At 44.4% G+C, this 14,685-nt stretch overlaps 1 protein-coding gene across 1 annotated transcript; it reads left to right on the forward strand.

Annotated features, from left to right (window-relative positions):
- The first annotated feature begins 11,972 nt into the window (after positions 1-11,972).
- LOC135383598 (uncharacterized) lies at positions 11,973-13,623 on the forward strand. Its single transcript, XM_064612995.1, has 4 exons — positions 11,973-12,503; positions 12,789-12,821; positions 13,103-13,159; positions 13,237-13,623. The coding sequence occupies exons 1-4, from the start codon at positions 12,180-12,182 to the stop codon at positions 13,336-13,338; spliced, it is 516 nt and encodes a 171-aa protein (XP_064469065.1). The 5' UTR covers positions 11,973-12,179; the 3' UTR covers positions 13,339-13,623.
- The last annotated feature ends 1,062 nt before the right edge of the window (positions 13,624-14,685 follow it).

A 14,685-nucleotide genomic window follows, 5' to 3' on the forward strand; every position in this document is an offset into this window, starting at 1 on the left:
GCAAAGGCCCCTGCGCCACCCCCGCAGTCGGCGCCTATGGCTCCAAGTACAGTATGGATCGCGTATAAAGTGCCGACCGTGCGGTGCTATGGTAGTCATCTTAAGCCAAAAAAATCGAAAGAACGGCGCTTTCGTTCTTTGAAACAAGTTCCCTAGAAACATACCGGGCCTCAAAGAAGGAAGAATGTAAGGCAGCGCGAGCGGCTGTCGGAATCCAGTCTTGCCACATGTGGACGCAAAACCTGGAAGGAGATCGACGCGTCACTGTCAAGATGTCCAGAGCTTCCGAGGAACAACCGGAGTATCTTCCGAAAACGAACTTTAACGGCGAAGTCCAGCCAGTCCTTACGAGTACATTACAAGTTACGTGATCTGTATTATCGTTTTTCTGAAAAATATTTCATATAAATAAACCAATTCTTGACGACTAGGTGCTTAAAAAGTGTAGAGGTACTGTTTTATTGCACGCGATGACTACATTTTGGTGGTATCATGGTTCAAGGCATGATTCTGCATTCCCAATTTGCTGCGTGCTACCCAAATTTGTGCAGAAAGGGAACCTTCCGTTTTGCGGACACATGTATGTCATAACCTGAGCTACGTAACTACAAAATACGTAGCAGATCGGAGGTGGGGTTTTTGAGAAACAAAAGCAAACAGAAAAAAAAGAAGAAAAAAACGAGAGCATGGCACTTCTCTACACCGCCTTGCCGAAACTGTGCAAGGTACAGACATGCAACTTTGGCATCAATTTAACGAGCATGCATCCATCTTTATTCTTCCACATGTGGCAAGACTGGATTCCGATGGCCGCTCGCACTGCCTTCCATTCTTCCTTCTTGCAGGACAAGTATGTTTCTAGGGAGCTTGTTTCTAATAACAAAAGCGTACTTGCTTCGATTTTTCGGCTTAAGATGGCTACCATATCGCCGCACAGTCGGCACAGTACATCACGATCCATACTCTACTTGGAGTTCATGTCGGAAACACAAGCCACCGACTCAGAACGTCGCTGAGCTCCACGTGTATGGCATTGAGATTCGACTGTGGGAAAAACGAGTCCGAAAGGCTCAAAATATATTGCTAGGATGGGATTTGCGGTAGGTCTGCATACTGAGCTCTGTCATTCAAGGTCGGAGACGTCGGCAGTAGCAGACGCCACTGATCATGTTAACTCTCTGGCGTGGTTCTCGCAGTCGCGATGTAGATGGAGATGCGCAATAGACAAAATAAAGAAATTAATGGTGTTCCTTCACGATTTTTTTGCGGGCGATCTACCGAACGGATTTTTGTTCTGAAAAGGGCTACAATATCAGGTCACCGAAAGGAACAGATGTTCTCATTGGGACAACTTCGTAACTTTATAATTAAAAAGTTAATTAACTATTTTTAGGTAATTAGTCATTTGACGGTGGAGCAACATATGGCCAAGAACGTCCGCCGGCTCAGAGATGATAGAAGTGAAAACAGCATGTCTCTAGCCCTTATCGTTTTTCAATGAAAAATCTGTAACGAAAAAAGAAAGACACCCTGCATATATGCATATACGCAACTTGTTGTCACAATCCACGACTTCGCTGCTGCAATCGATCAGAAAGGACAAATAGATGTCATTTTCTTAGACCTGGCAAAGGCATTTGATACCGTCCCTCACTCGAAACTTATTTATAAACTTAAAAGAATAGGGTTATCAAACAAGATTACGAAGTGGGTGTCCGCATACTTGAGAAACCGCTATCAGTACGTTGATATATCTAACGGAAAATCCGGTGAATTGAGTGTGCCATCAGGCGTGCCGCAGGGTTCGGTATTAGGGCCCTTGCTTTTCCTTATCTATGTGAATGACATTACAGAAGTCATTAGATACCGACCTACAGATAGATTGTTTGCAGATGACTGTGTAATTTACCGCGCGATTTCATCCCCCAGTGACGCATTGCCTTTAAATGACAACCTTGCAAGGATTGCAGACTGCTGCGACATGTGGGTAATGAGGATTAACAATAATAAGACAGTGTTCATGACTATAAGTAATAACAGACATGTCACAGCGTTCACTTATCACATTAACAACAGGATGCTTCAAAAAGTTGACGAAGTTAAATATCTGGGAGTAACGATAATGTCAACTTTAAGTTGGAATGACCACATTGAGAACACCTGCAGTCCTGCATTTAGGAAGCTCTGTTCACTCAGAAGGAGCCTACGTGCTCCGCCTAAGACGTGCTTCGCCAGGTGTTACCCCTCGTCACCCCTCCTTCCCCTCCGGCTGCTCCTCGCACCCTCGTCGCTACGGCTCTGGTGACCACCCTGGACCTTGCTCAGACATTGAAGTTCTTTTCTAGCCGACCCAACGATGATCTTCCCGCGTGGCTTTCGTCAATTGAAATATTACGTATTCAATACAGTTGGGGCGATTATACTGCTTTAGCCATAGCGAAAAGTAAGCTTCGTAGTGGATTGGGGCGACGGATTCGGAAGAACTTGTTGCACATGGCAAGACTGGTTCAGATGTTAACAAAAAAAAAACAGTTCGGTTATGACAAAGATTTCCCAGATTGGACCCGCGACTGAGAAGAGATTGCAGAAAAACGAAGAATCTATATCTGACTACGTTCACGCAAAGATTAAAATCGTATACAAGTGCACTTACCGGTTCAGGGAACGTGACAAGAATCGTTACATCACCGTAGGTATGAAAAAATATTTGTCCATGCTATAGAAATTTTATAGAAATAAGTCAAAAGAGTCAATAGACATGATATTGAAATTCTATAGATTTTATATGGAAAATCCTTTGGAATGGCTTTGGACAACTAATGGTTATTTGGGACAGCCTTCCGTTTCACATTTGTCCGAAAGATTTCAAATGACATTTCCGCTCTGGATTTCCTTTAGCCTTCCTTTTGAAAGTCCACACGCTTTGCTTCGAACATCTATTGAAAGTCATTGACTTTTCTTTTGATTACTCCCCCCCTCGCTCCATCCAGATACTACGTGGTCTCGGGTTGCCCTGGACTCGAATTTAATTCAATTTGCTGTGAGGTATTAAGGCAGAAGAACGCAAAATCACATGTGAACAGGTGCACTTTATTGAGTCACTTCGTTTTTGAAATCATCGACGCGATGCTTTCCTAGGTCTCCCATAGGCTGGTGCTTGTCTACCTTCAGTGTTCCTACAGGGAAAGCGCAATTTTCAGCTTTTGTCTGAAAACATACAATATCACCTCCTTAATCTCCTTAATATTTTGTGGCATATAATGTGTTGTGGCATTGGTATTTAATATGAGTAATATCACACATCCTCTACGCCTAGCCCCATATGGGGACAAAAGATGGCCATTACAGTGTCGCATACTTGACATTTACACACGCTTCCATGGACACACCAGTAATGTTACTCCGTCGTCGTGATAAAGAGTGGAATAAAGAAGACCCCCAACTGTATTATCCATCCCCTCTCAAAATACGATGGATGTGAACCATGCAATTGAAGTCCTTTGTGCATGCTCGGAAAATAAGTTGAGCTGATAGCGCAAACTCAGAACTACGTGCAATACAGCGCACTACACGAAGCAGCTACAAATATGTTTTATATCATTAAGCTTATGCCTCCCTCAATATGATGAAATAAATATGACATTAGAAGACTCACCTGTAGCAACAATATAAGCCTCGAAGCATCTGTGTCCGAAATCCATTTGGCGGCGAATTTCTTTCCTCACAAATTACCTATGCTTTGCAGTATCCGTAAACCCTCATCAATGTTCTAGAGATTCTCGATCCGATGGACGTCCAGTATGCCCACATCGGGCCACTTTACACAAAGAAAAATCCACTTGGAACGCGAACAAAACTAACTTATCAGAGAACTTGTAAATGGCGCCACAACGCTCTCAAGTATACATGGCAAAGATCAACCGGGGAAGGAATGGATTGGCTGGGCTTGAAAACCAAACTATGTTGCCCGCCGTGATTCACTGTCATCAAGAGCGACGAATTGAGAAGGAAAGGTGCGCTAAAAATGAGAATATTGAAGAAAAAAAGAAAGAAATATCAGATCTTAATTATTGGAGGCAGAAACGCGAGTTATCCCCCCATTCCATCCAGCAATGGGGTAGAGTATCGCCTGTGGCGATGAAACTCCTCACTCTCCAAGGTCGAAAATAAAGTTGTTGTTGTTGCGAGTTTTTTCATTTTTTTAAGGTGCAGCGCAAATAACTAAGTATTAAGTACCGGCCTTGCAGGCGTGCTCCTCGAACTGGCTTTGTTATAGGGGGCGGAGGGGAGGATGTGCTATCACATGGAGCTCCCCGTCATTTTCTCTCCTTCCTACTCTAGGAATGTGCAACCCCCAATTGTATAATCTATCACCGCTACACTAACCCACTTTATGCTTCCACCTAAGCTTTCGTGTTTCCTTCGGAATGCCCTTCTTTTGATCGTTCTTTGGACTGCCTATTGACTTGTCTTTTGAAAATGAAGAAAAAGGAAGCCCAAAGGCAGTCAATAGATTTCCTTTGTTGCGACCTCTTTAGACTTTCAGGAAAAAGAAAGGCCAAAGGCCATCTAGAACAGTTGTTTGGGCAATTGTCTATAGGAAATCCAAGTCGAAAGAAAAGCCAAAGAATGTCCAAAAGATGTCAGTAGACAGGCAAATTTAATTTTCATAAGGGAACGAGGACCAGTCTGCCTTCCTACTACATGTCTACTGGGTGTGACTGTCTGTCTCTCAATCAAGTTGGCACGGCCGATAGAACCTTCTGCACAAAGTACCGTGGTCCAAACTGTCGTCAAGGAGGAGCAAAGCCAAATGACTACATGAAGAAGGAACATCAGCGTCAGGAAATCTTTTCTTCCACGTCTGACCCTAAGCATAGGTCTCGGAAAACGATGAGAAACATTCTCCAACTTCTACCAAAAGATTTCATCCATCGGACAAATCAAACCAGAAACCAAAATACCCAGAGGACAACACCAGGATAAAGACAAGAAATACAGTTACACTGCTTCAATAAGACAAGATATAGGGTAACGTGGGGCAACATGAGACAGAAATTTGCAATTGAATGTGTAATTTTTATTTTTGTGTTTTTCAAAATACCAGCCATAGGGACATTGGCAGGGGTCTAGATCTTTCGGTCTGTAACTGCGACGGACGCAGCCGGTTTAAAATAAATACAGAACAAGAACGTTAAAATTGCCCATTGTTTCATGTTGCCCCGACCCTCGGGGCAAGACGAGACATCGCGTTGGTAAAGATGAGACACGCCCTGGTAATGAACTATACAAATTACAGGGTGCGGCAAGATCTTCGGACACATTTCGAAAATTCGTTAAAAATCGTATGCGTGTCTCATGACAACGAAATTCCGTACACCACCTTAGTTTTGTGAGAAGTTTTCAGAAAGTACAAACTTTAATTTATACGGCAACCGCGTTCCGAGAAACGAGTCGGAGAATAGCGGAGCCCGTGCATTCCGAATGCCGTATACCGCTGTCGCTAGGCTTAGCGCGGAAGCAGCTCTCCGTTCCACGCCGTACCGGGTGCTATGCGCTGTGCGCAAAAACGAAACTTACCTTGGGCCACAAATACAGCTGCGAACAAGCGAGGTGAGGATAATCCACTAGTGATACCCTGATATTGTGGGGAACGGGAAAGTTTACATACATACTGTTGAATGCAGCAAGAAACACACAAGGAAGAACGAAGTTGACACCACGGCTGCTTACTCTCAACTGACAGAAAATTTATTTCGAGACGGACAAGGAAAATAAAGCATTTACGATGAACAGGTTTGAAGCACGAATAAGATCCACTGCCCCCCCCCCCCCTGTTAACACACATGCTTAAAGATAACCCGTCACTATCTAACAATTTCACACACATGCCACATTCACATGCCACGCATGCCTGACAAAGTACCGAGCAATTATTCCACATCAAAGATTACATCGTATGCATATATGCTATCTCTTCCAAAGTCAGGTCAATGGACGGCTGGCTTACACAGATATCCCCGTTCTGTATTAACACAGACTTAAAGTTAGCACAGCACAACACAAAATCTCACGCAGTCCATCACATGCACGTGGATTAGATCGTCGCATTTCAACGCTGTACGAGCGTAGTGGTTATGCTGAAGGTGATGAGCTGACCACCACACTGACCTCATGATGCTTGCCTCCAGTTTGACATTGCACAATACAAGAGCAATAATATGAGAAACAAGGAGAGCAGCAGGTCGGAAGCCCGAACTATCAGAGCAGATGAAGCGAGCCTACGAAGCAGACGACAGTGTCGTCTGTTTCGTAGACTAGCTTCATCTGCTCGAGCAACGAGGACCGAACGATATCCGAAATTTTCGGCAGTCTGCTTCATTGCGATGGGGCCGTGATGATGTCTTTCATGTCACTTGACGACATCTGCAACTTTAGTTTGGTTTTCGGGCACAGTGCCAAAACATCCGGTACGGCATGGAACGGAGAGAACTGCTCCTGCGCAAAGCCTCGCGGCAGCGGTGTACGGCAATCAAAATGCATGGGCTCCGGCATTCTTCCACTCATATCTCGGAACATGTTGGCTGCATAAATGAAGGCTTGAGCTTTTTTTTTTTTTTTTGAGATTTCTGACAAAACTACGATAGTTCACCAAATTTCGTTGTTATTAGACATGCATACGATTTTTAACGCTTCTTCGAAATGTGTTTGAAGATCTTGCCGCACCCTGTAGTTTTTTGCAATTCAAGCAGACAAAGTAAAGCCCGCGGGCCCCTGCACATCCCCCTTGAGTCCACCACACACATGATGTACAATAACACCACACAGAACGCGGTGCTATTTTGCTCCGCCGTCCTTTACAAATAAGACATCGACAGTGTGATGTGTCCCATCACTGCGAAAAAAAAGAAAAAGAAAAAATGGTGCCGTCACAACTCTTTTATGGGAGTAAGTAGCTTGTCCCTAAGAACACTCTCTTTGGGAGTAAAATTTACACCCTCCAAATGGAGTTCCACTTTACTTGATTCTCAAGGAGTAAGTATGACACCACCTACAGGCGTCACGCTGACACCATTCAACGAGTTCATGGCAGAACTTCTGCACATGCTCTGGAATCCATCGTCTTTCTTGTGTTTTTCTTTTTGCTTTTTTGTGTGCGTGCATATGCCCAAATGAGCAGCTCCATCCGCTACATCGTACTTGGCTGGATGCGACGTGAAAAGAAAGCGTTATGGTGGTACACAAGAGGGAAGGGTGTGAAGTCATGCACTGCCACCTGGAGGATGGAAATTTTGGTAGTCCCAAAGGACTACTTATCAAAGAAAACATGCGAGCTTCTCTCAATAGACTTCATTGGGCAGTTCCCTCGAACGCGGTAAACGCCTGAATAAATCATTAAAGGAATTAGCTTGTCAGAAGATTACATGCCACGTGATGTCCTTCCGTAAGGGTGAAATCCTCACCATCTAAAAATTTAGTGCAAAACTAATGACTAAATTACGACGATACAACAACTCAATAGCTGGTGTGTGGTACACGTGTTTATAAATCGAAAATCTCCACACGGGAAGCAGGGAGTTGTCACTCGCAACTAGTTGATTAAAATTTTGACATGAAGGGGGAGTAACTATTTACGGGGATGGAGCAACTTCGGAAATGTAGAGAGCAAGAGCGAGTAACTCACTGACCGGATAGTGAAAATGGGAAGTTACTCCCTCGTTACTCCCTTTTTTGTCAGAGCGCTGCAGGTCGCACGCTTTTGCGTGCGCTTCCGCCTCGCTGAAAGCAGGAAAATTTGCTGAAAACTCCCAGGCAATATGCAAAAAAGAAATCACTAAGGAACAAGCATAAAGCCACCTAACCGTTGAGTTATCCGCTTTTAAATTACATTAATTTAAACTCCGTTCAACTTAAATTACATTAAATTGTCGCGTCTTGCTCCGTGCATATCATCTCGTGCATTAATTTTTTTTTGTTCAACGCGTCTCCTTGACAGGCGACGTCGAGCAACAAATGTCGCGTCTCTTCCCGCGTGTCTCATCTTGCACCACCTTACCCGTACCCTCTGGACACCCTGTGAGACCTGTAATAGAGATCCTTGTAAACGACACACCAGTCGACGCACTAGTTGATACGGGTGCGGACATCTAAATATTAAGAATACAGAAGGAAGGGCTTTGGGGCAATAATGTAACACCGTGAAGTAACGCAGCCATGATCCCCATCGAGAGCTAGTCTCTGCCGTTCGGCGAAGCCACCGTGGAAGTGAAATTAGCAAATACAACAGTTCCTCTTCAAGTTGCTGTCGTCACTTACTATATCACGTCATACTTGGTAGCGACTGGCGCACATCTGCCAACGTTGGGACCACTGTTTGGCATAATGGACACGTCTCCGTTCAGTCATGTCCGGGCTTCGTCCGATAAGAAAGCCACGACATCAGGCTCGACATCAGGCTCAACATCAGGCTTGACATCAGCATAGTTCATGTTCGTCATTAACGACATGGCAACAGACATCACCACCAAGGTATTGTCCCTTTCGCCTTCTTCCTGGCGCTCCGCCGGGACAAGATACCTCCTCATCAACCCAGCTACAAAACCGCAACTTCAGTTATGAACACCGCAAGTACACCAGTCTCTACAAGCTGCGAGACTGCTTCAAACAGTGTTCCGGTGAACAACATTGTTTGTGAACGTGTTAGTGAATACCGTCATGTTGTTTGCTTTCATAGCACACAGCCATCACAGGTATGGGAAAATGACATCTTGCATAACGACGAAAAAGATGAGTCCCCCCCCCCCCCCCACCTATGTGACCTCCTACTCGTAAATACCGTAGCACAATCAAAAAGCAACACTAAAGCTTCTTTAGTTTAATACATACAAGCTTTCGCGTGGGGGACCACGGTTGATCAGGTACAAGGTATGACGTTCGCCTATACAGGTATACTGTCAACCCTCGATTTATGAATCTTCGATTTATGAATTCCCTCGATATTGGAATAATGAATGGAATTTCTGGGAACTGACTAGGAGTTCCCCAGCGTTTTTGCACTCGATTTATGAATGGATCATTCCGAGGTCAATAGAAACCTTCAAAGGGATTATTCCGTGGCCTTATGAATGACCCCTGAACGGACACAACGTTTTCCAGGTATTGCACCCTCGGTTCTTAACCCTTCGAAATCTGAACAACAGACGGGTTTTCCGGGGTCGCACAAGGGGCGGCCAAATGTTCCTGACCTCAATTGATAAATAAGGTGATCGTTGTCACACAGTGATTAATAAACGGAGGTTAGAAATCCCGGAGGAAATCCTAGAACATCAGTCGAGTGCAAATGTGCTGACATCTCTTCTTTCCAAGATTGACACAGCGGAAGGCATGGTCCAAAGCAAAGTTAAACAGTTTAGTATTGTACAATAAACAGTGTGTGAATGCGCTAACGTCTGTTGTTTGTGAGATTGATACAGGTCGAAAGCAAAATTACACAATATATTGCATTATAAACACAATCCCAATTCGGAAATACTGTTCCATTTGCTCGATAGTACTCACTTAACGGAATTTTCGATTTATGAATCCCTCGATCTATGAACGATTTTTCGGGGAGCCGAGGGGTGTTCATAAATCGATGTTGACTGTATATAGAGTTTGCAATATGTCTCGTGGGCACAGACACGACATAAACTGTGTGTGGGAGGGGAGGGGGGAGGGAGTACACACTGAAAAAGAATACAAAACAGAAACTGCAACGCCACCAGTTTTATCGCTATTTGACTATTGGGCGTCAAAGCACTGGGAAAGGAGAAAGGCAGAACCTCTCATAATTGACACCAAGGTCATGGTGACGCATCTTCCCGGAAGGCAGCCTCCAAAAGTGCGCGAAGTATGTGGGACTATCTTGATGAAAGGGTAGATTACGTGTGTGTCAAGGGGAAAAAAAGTACAATTGAGATGTTTTGAGCAGCTCAAAGTATCTCTCAATTGTGCATTTTTTCAATTGACACACGCGTAATCTACCCTTACATCCAGGCAGTCCCACAGTTTATCAAGGAAAAGATAAACACAACTTTTGGCATTTCCATGACAATTATTTCTGACCAAGGTTCAGGTTTCATGATTCTGAACATGGAAAAGTTCCTCACTACAACGGGACAGGAATTGAACACCTATATCTGCTGGTAACACCTATTTAGAGCTTTGTGCATATCCAATGTGCTTTCGGATATGCGAATTGTTTCGTTTCTCGAATTTCATTGACTCTCGACAAATTTCCAGTACTTTTGAGATTGTGGTTTTTTGTGAAAGTCCAAACGTGTTGAGACTTCTTTTGCGTCCAGCACACTTTCAGAGAACGCTGATGCAAGCGTTGAACGAATGCTGAGGCGTTGGGCCAGTCGGCCGATATCTCGGCGTGGAAATCGAGAGGACTCAGGACGGGTGCCTTCTTCTTCATCAGAGGAAGAAGAATAACGCCCTCATGGACAAGTACAACCTGTCTGACGCCATAGGGAGTCTTACACCAATGGACACATGTTGTTTGAAACTTACAGGCGAACATGATCTGCTCTCGAGTAACGAACGCTATCGTCAGGCACTTGGAGAGCTGCTCTACTTGAGTACAACAACATGATTGGACATCTGTGCTGCAGGAATACTTTGTAGTCGCGTCAGAGTCCCACGTCAGGAGACTAAAGCGCTGTGAAAAAAAAAAAAATCCGTTATCTCAAGTCAGCTTAAGTCGAAACTTTCGCAGGACCCACGTATCGAATTGGTTTGCTATCGTCGAGGCACCTGCTAGATAGCAACTCAACTACAGTACTGGGTATTTCAACCAGCTAGGTAGAAACCCCGTTTCCTGGTCCAGTCGGAAACAATTGACAGTGGCCATATCATCAACTGAAGCGGAATACGTTTCAGCAGCGCACCTGTCTCAGGAGGTTCTCTGGTCGCGACGACTACTGTCAGATTTCGGATAGAGCATCGAAAAACCTTCGTGCATGTAAGAGCTCAACCAGGGTTACATTAAGATGACGCATGGCGAAGGGGTCCGCTCTAAGCACGTAGATGCACTACGACATCATCATTTGCGTGACTTGGTCTCCCGCAAAGTGGTCATTCTCCAGTATTGTCAAAGTAGCGACATGGTAGCAGATTGTCTAACTAAGCCACTTCCTTGTCTTCGACACGAAGACCTCCGAGTGCAGGTAAGATGCGTTTAAAGCGCCAACAGCATGAGTCGTTTTGCGAGTGGCAGGGCGTCGCACTTTTCTCAGCGACAAACGACGCTGGCAAAAAACGCTCGGAGCTCACCGCATGCAGCGTTTCTACAACGGCGGCTGGACGGCGTCTCATGCGAACGTTTCCGTAATCTCTCAGGGAAAGCATCTCTACGGAACTTGATAAACACTTTATTACAAGTGAAGAATCTCAAACACAAGTGCTTTTGAGTGATAACACGCTGTAACGAACAAGATACTGCAGCAATGCACGCTCACGAAGCCATATTTGTTGTGAATCCCGGTCCCGCTATAAATCCCGGTCTTTGTTGTAATTCCGGTCCCGGTAGTCGCTTCGTGTAGGCGGGATGAACTCAGCATTCCAGTTGACATCTTCATCAAGCTGATGCACACTTCTCCTTGTGTTTTGCATGTTGGACACTCACACAGCAATTGCGTTCTTAACATCGGCAACAAACTTCTGTTCTTCTGCGGAACACCGTGGCCGAAGAGCAGTCTGAGCGATTCCGCGTGCCGCCATGTATGGGGGTGTGACGTCCGGTTCTTACACCAATTTCTACGGCTTGGGCATTCTCGGAATCACTTAGCGGAGTCACTTAAAGGGACTGTCGCATCCGGAACCGTGGTTACGAATCCAATACCAACGTGTTCGGTACACTACCACCGAGCTATTTGCCAAATTTTCTCCTTCCAAAACGGACCGGGCGATGAGGAATCGCATTTAAAAGATCCGGTTTTGTTTTGATCCTCGAAAGCGCCAGCGCCAACAACATCGCGTGACGCAAGGTGGAATCTGGCTAATCCGCTTTGAAGGACGCTGTCGTCTGCCGCCAAGTCTGGGACTGCTTTGTTTATTTCCGGCACATCGCCCGTATTCACATGTGACACTTTCTAGTAACGCGGATACTATCTCTACGCTTGCATCCTTCGCGTGAGATGTCGTTTCGAAACCGACGCAGCGTTCCTGACTCCAGGAAAACTTCCTTCGAAAACCTCGATGATTTCGCACGCCAAGGATACAGCTACAGCCAGACCCCAGACGAAGCGAAAGTTGGAAGCAGCTACATCACTAGCGGGTATCCAGATGAAGCAAGGAGTATTCATGCTGTCCGTGTATGCTCCTCGCATTTCACCGATAATGTGTACCTGGATGAGAACATCGTGCAAGTGCAACTTGGATTGACACAAAAAAGGAACGAATTGAAACTTGACGCCGTTCCGACAGTGTTCCACGAACAAAGCGAGCCAGCAACTTCGACAGTAAGTCACAATGTCTATGTAGTTTCCCAATCGGATCTGTCACTCTTGCGCGTGAGTAACTTAGCAGCAAAAGACTAAATCGGTACAACGTAAGGTATCCCCTAACCTATGAATAATAACTAGATAAATAAAATACAATAAACAAGTAAAAGAACATGATGTCATTCATATGAACGTGTTGGCTTTTCTCGTTGTCGGACGCGTTATCATGAAACTTTCCCTGTTACGGAACCTGTGACTTTTGTGGAATGTGGTAGACATGATCGGTTTTCATGTGTATTACAGCTGCAGGCAGCTCGACAGGGTCAAGCGCAAGTGGTACGTATATTACTTAAATAATATTATGTGTTTACAATTTTTGGACACAGAACAATTCGCAAACTATGAACCCCGAAGGAAGAACTGACGCTGTTTGTGTGCTGGTGTTAGAAACATGCACTATATACAAACAGTACCTCTGTCCGTAACATAAGCGCCATAAACCACTTCCCAGTTTCCTTTTATCTCTCTGTTTGTGAACTGTTTGTGTGCTGTAGGGCGACGGTTTTTGCTGTTGTCGTAGCCAACTTGAGATGCACTTTTGACGTTCTGTGTTATAGAAGGACCAGGTGCTGCTGATCCAAGTCCCATCCATCCATGAAACGGCATCAAACAATGTACGTGTGTGCACGGCAATTTTGCTGAGAGACCTGGTTTTTACACTAATGCCTTTACGATGCCTCTGACAAATTAGGATCTTCCAGAACAGTGCTTTCTTCATCCAAGTTCAAGAAGTAAAGAGAATGACTTCATGGCTTCTACTGACATCTCACAGCTACATGCCAAGACAAAATAACTTGAAAACAGGAAATGAAAAGAAAAAAAAAAGGTCCGTTTCAGGTCCACCCAAATCTTTGTGCAGTGGCTGACAACAACGTTATTGTGAGATGATGAATGATGCTGATGCGGCGTTGAGACTAAGCCCTTGTTTCCTTTTTTGCAATGCTATACATTACTGCTGGTTAAATGTAAAATGATGCACCTACCTCCAGACATTAAAGGGGCTACCAGAGATGTAGTGTCAATTCAACAGAAAAGCTGCATCTTCTACGAGGCACTGTCACGTAAGCATTGGCCAAATTTGCTATCCTGTGAGCTTTGATAGGATATGCCGTAGATAGTAAGAGGCCTCTTACTGTAAAAGGGAGGTGCATTATTCGAGTAGTGGGGTCTGAGGCATGAGGGTCATTTCAAAATGTACTAACCCTTCCAAAATTTTACACTTAGCTGTGCCCAGAGATCGATCCAGATCCCCCCCCCCCCAACACCCTGAGTTTTTTTCCTGTGTACCACTGTTATAATGAAAACGTCCAATTTACTGTCCAACCGTCCCGTTTTCATTGCAATTGAAGTACTTACGAAACTGTTTATTTTATTTTTTATTTTTGTGACTCCCCGCTTCAGATCCCAAGGGACATTGCCAGTGTGGTGCACGCTGATAACTGTCTGTGCATAGCAAATAATAAATATCTGTGCGTGAAGAGTTGGATGTGGACTTGTGCGATGGCTCTTGAATGGACAACACTCAGTCAACACAAAGATTTATTCACATTTGCGTAACTTATTGCCTGTCATTATAATAATAATTATTATAATACATAGACAAGAGGTAATGCTCTGCCAAGGATCTCTGAAGTTACAGTCTTGAAAGCTGTTTTCAAAACAGTGGTGCTAAAAAAATTGGATCAATGGCAGGTATCAAAATTTGTTTTGCTGTATCAAGGCAGAACAATCTTCTGTGGGAATGACAAATTGTGGACATTCCCAGACAGATGTATCACTTACAATGATAATGAGGTGTAAGTGTACCATTAGTGAGTTATGAAACGTTACCTGAAATTATTTGACATGTTATATCCCTCACATGCTATACTACTGCCAATGATAAGAAGTATTACACTACCATTAAAAGTATAACTGTCACTTATTGCTCCTGCCTATTCCCCTGCACTTCTCGGGATTACTGTGGTAACACGGATTCTGTCTCACACTTCTCAATTGGAAACTACGCAAGTCTATTATCGTGTAGGTGTGAACAGGAAATGAGGCACACAAAAGATGATAGTCCTGATAGGACCGGGATGGAAAAACGTTGGCGAATCATGCGGACGACACACCCAGGTATCTGTCGTCTCTTTCTCGG

The sequence above is a fragment of the Ornithodoros turicata genome, chromosome 2 (genome assembly GCF_037126465.1).
Source record: "Ornithodoros turicata isolate Travis chromosome 2, ASM3712646v1, whole genome shotgun sequence".
In the NCBI taxonomy this organism is placed as follows: Eukaryota; Metazoa; Arthropoda; class Arachnida; order Ixodida; family Argasidae; genus Ornithodoros; species Ornithodoros turicata.

What these genes read in the sequence shown, in the direction of transcription:
- LOC135383598 (XM_064612995.1), top strand. Translation starts at nt 12,180, where the DNA reads ATGTCGTTTCGAAACCGACGCAGCGTTCCTGACTCCAGGAAAACTTCC. An exon ending in GCGAGCCAGCAACTTCGACA is followed by an intron (nt 12,504 to 12,788) that starts GTAAGTCACAAT and finishes TGTGTATTACAG; the next exon opens with CTGCAGGCAGCTCGACAGGG. An exon ending in ATGAAACGGCATCAAACAAT is followed by an intron (nt 13,160 to 13,236) that starts GTACGTGTGTGC and finishes CTGACAAATTAG; the next exon opens with GATCTTCCAGAACAGTGCTT.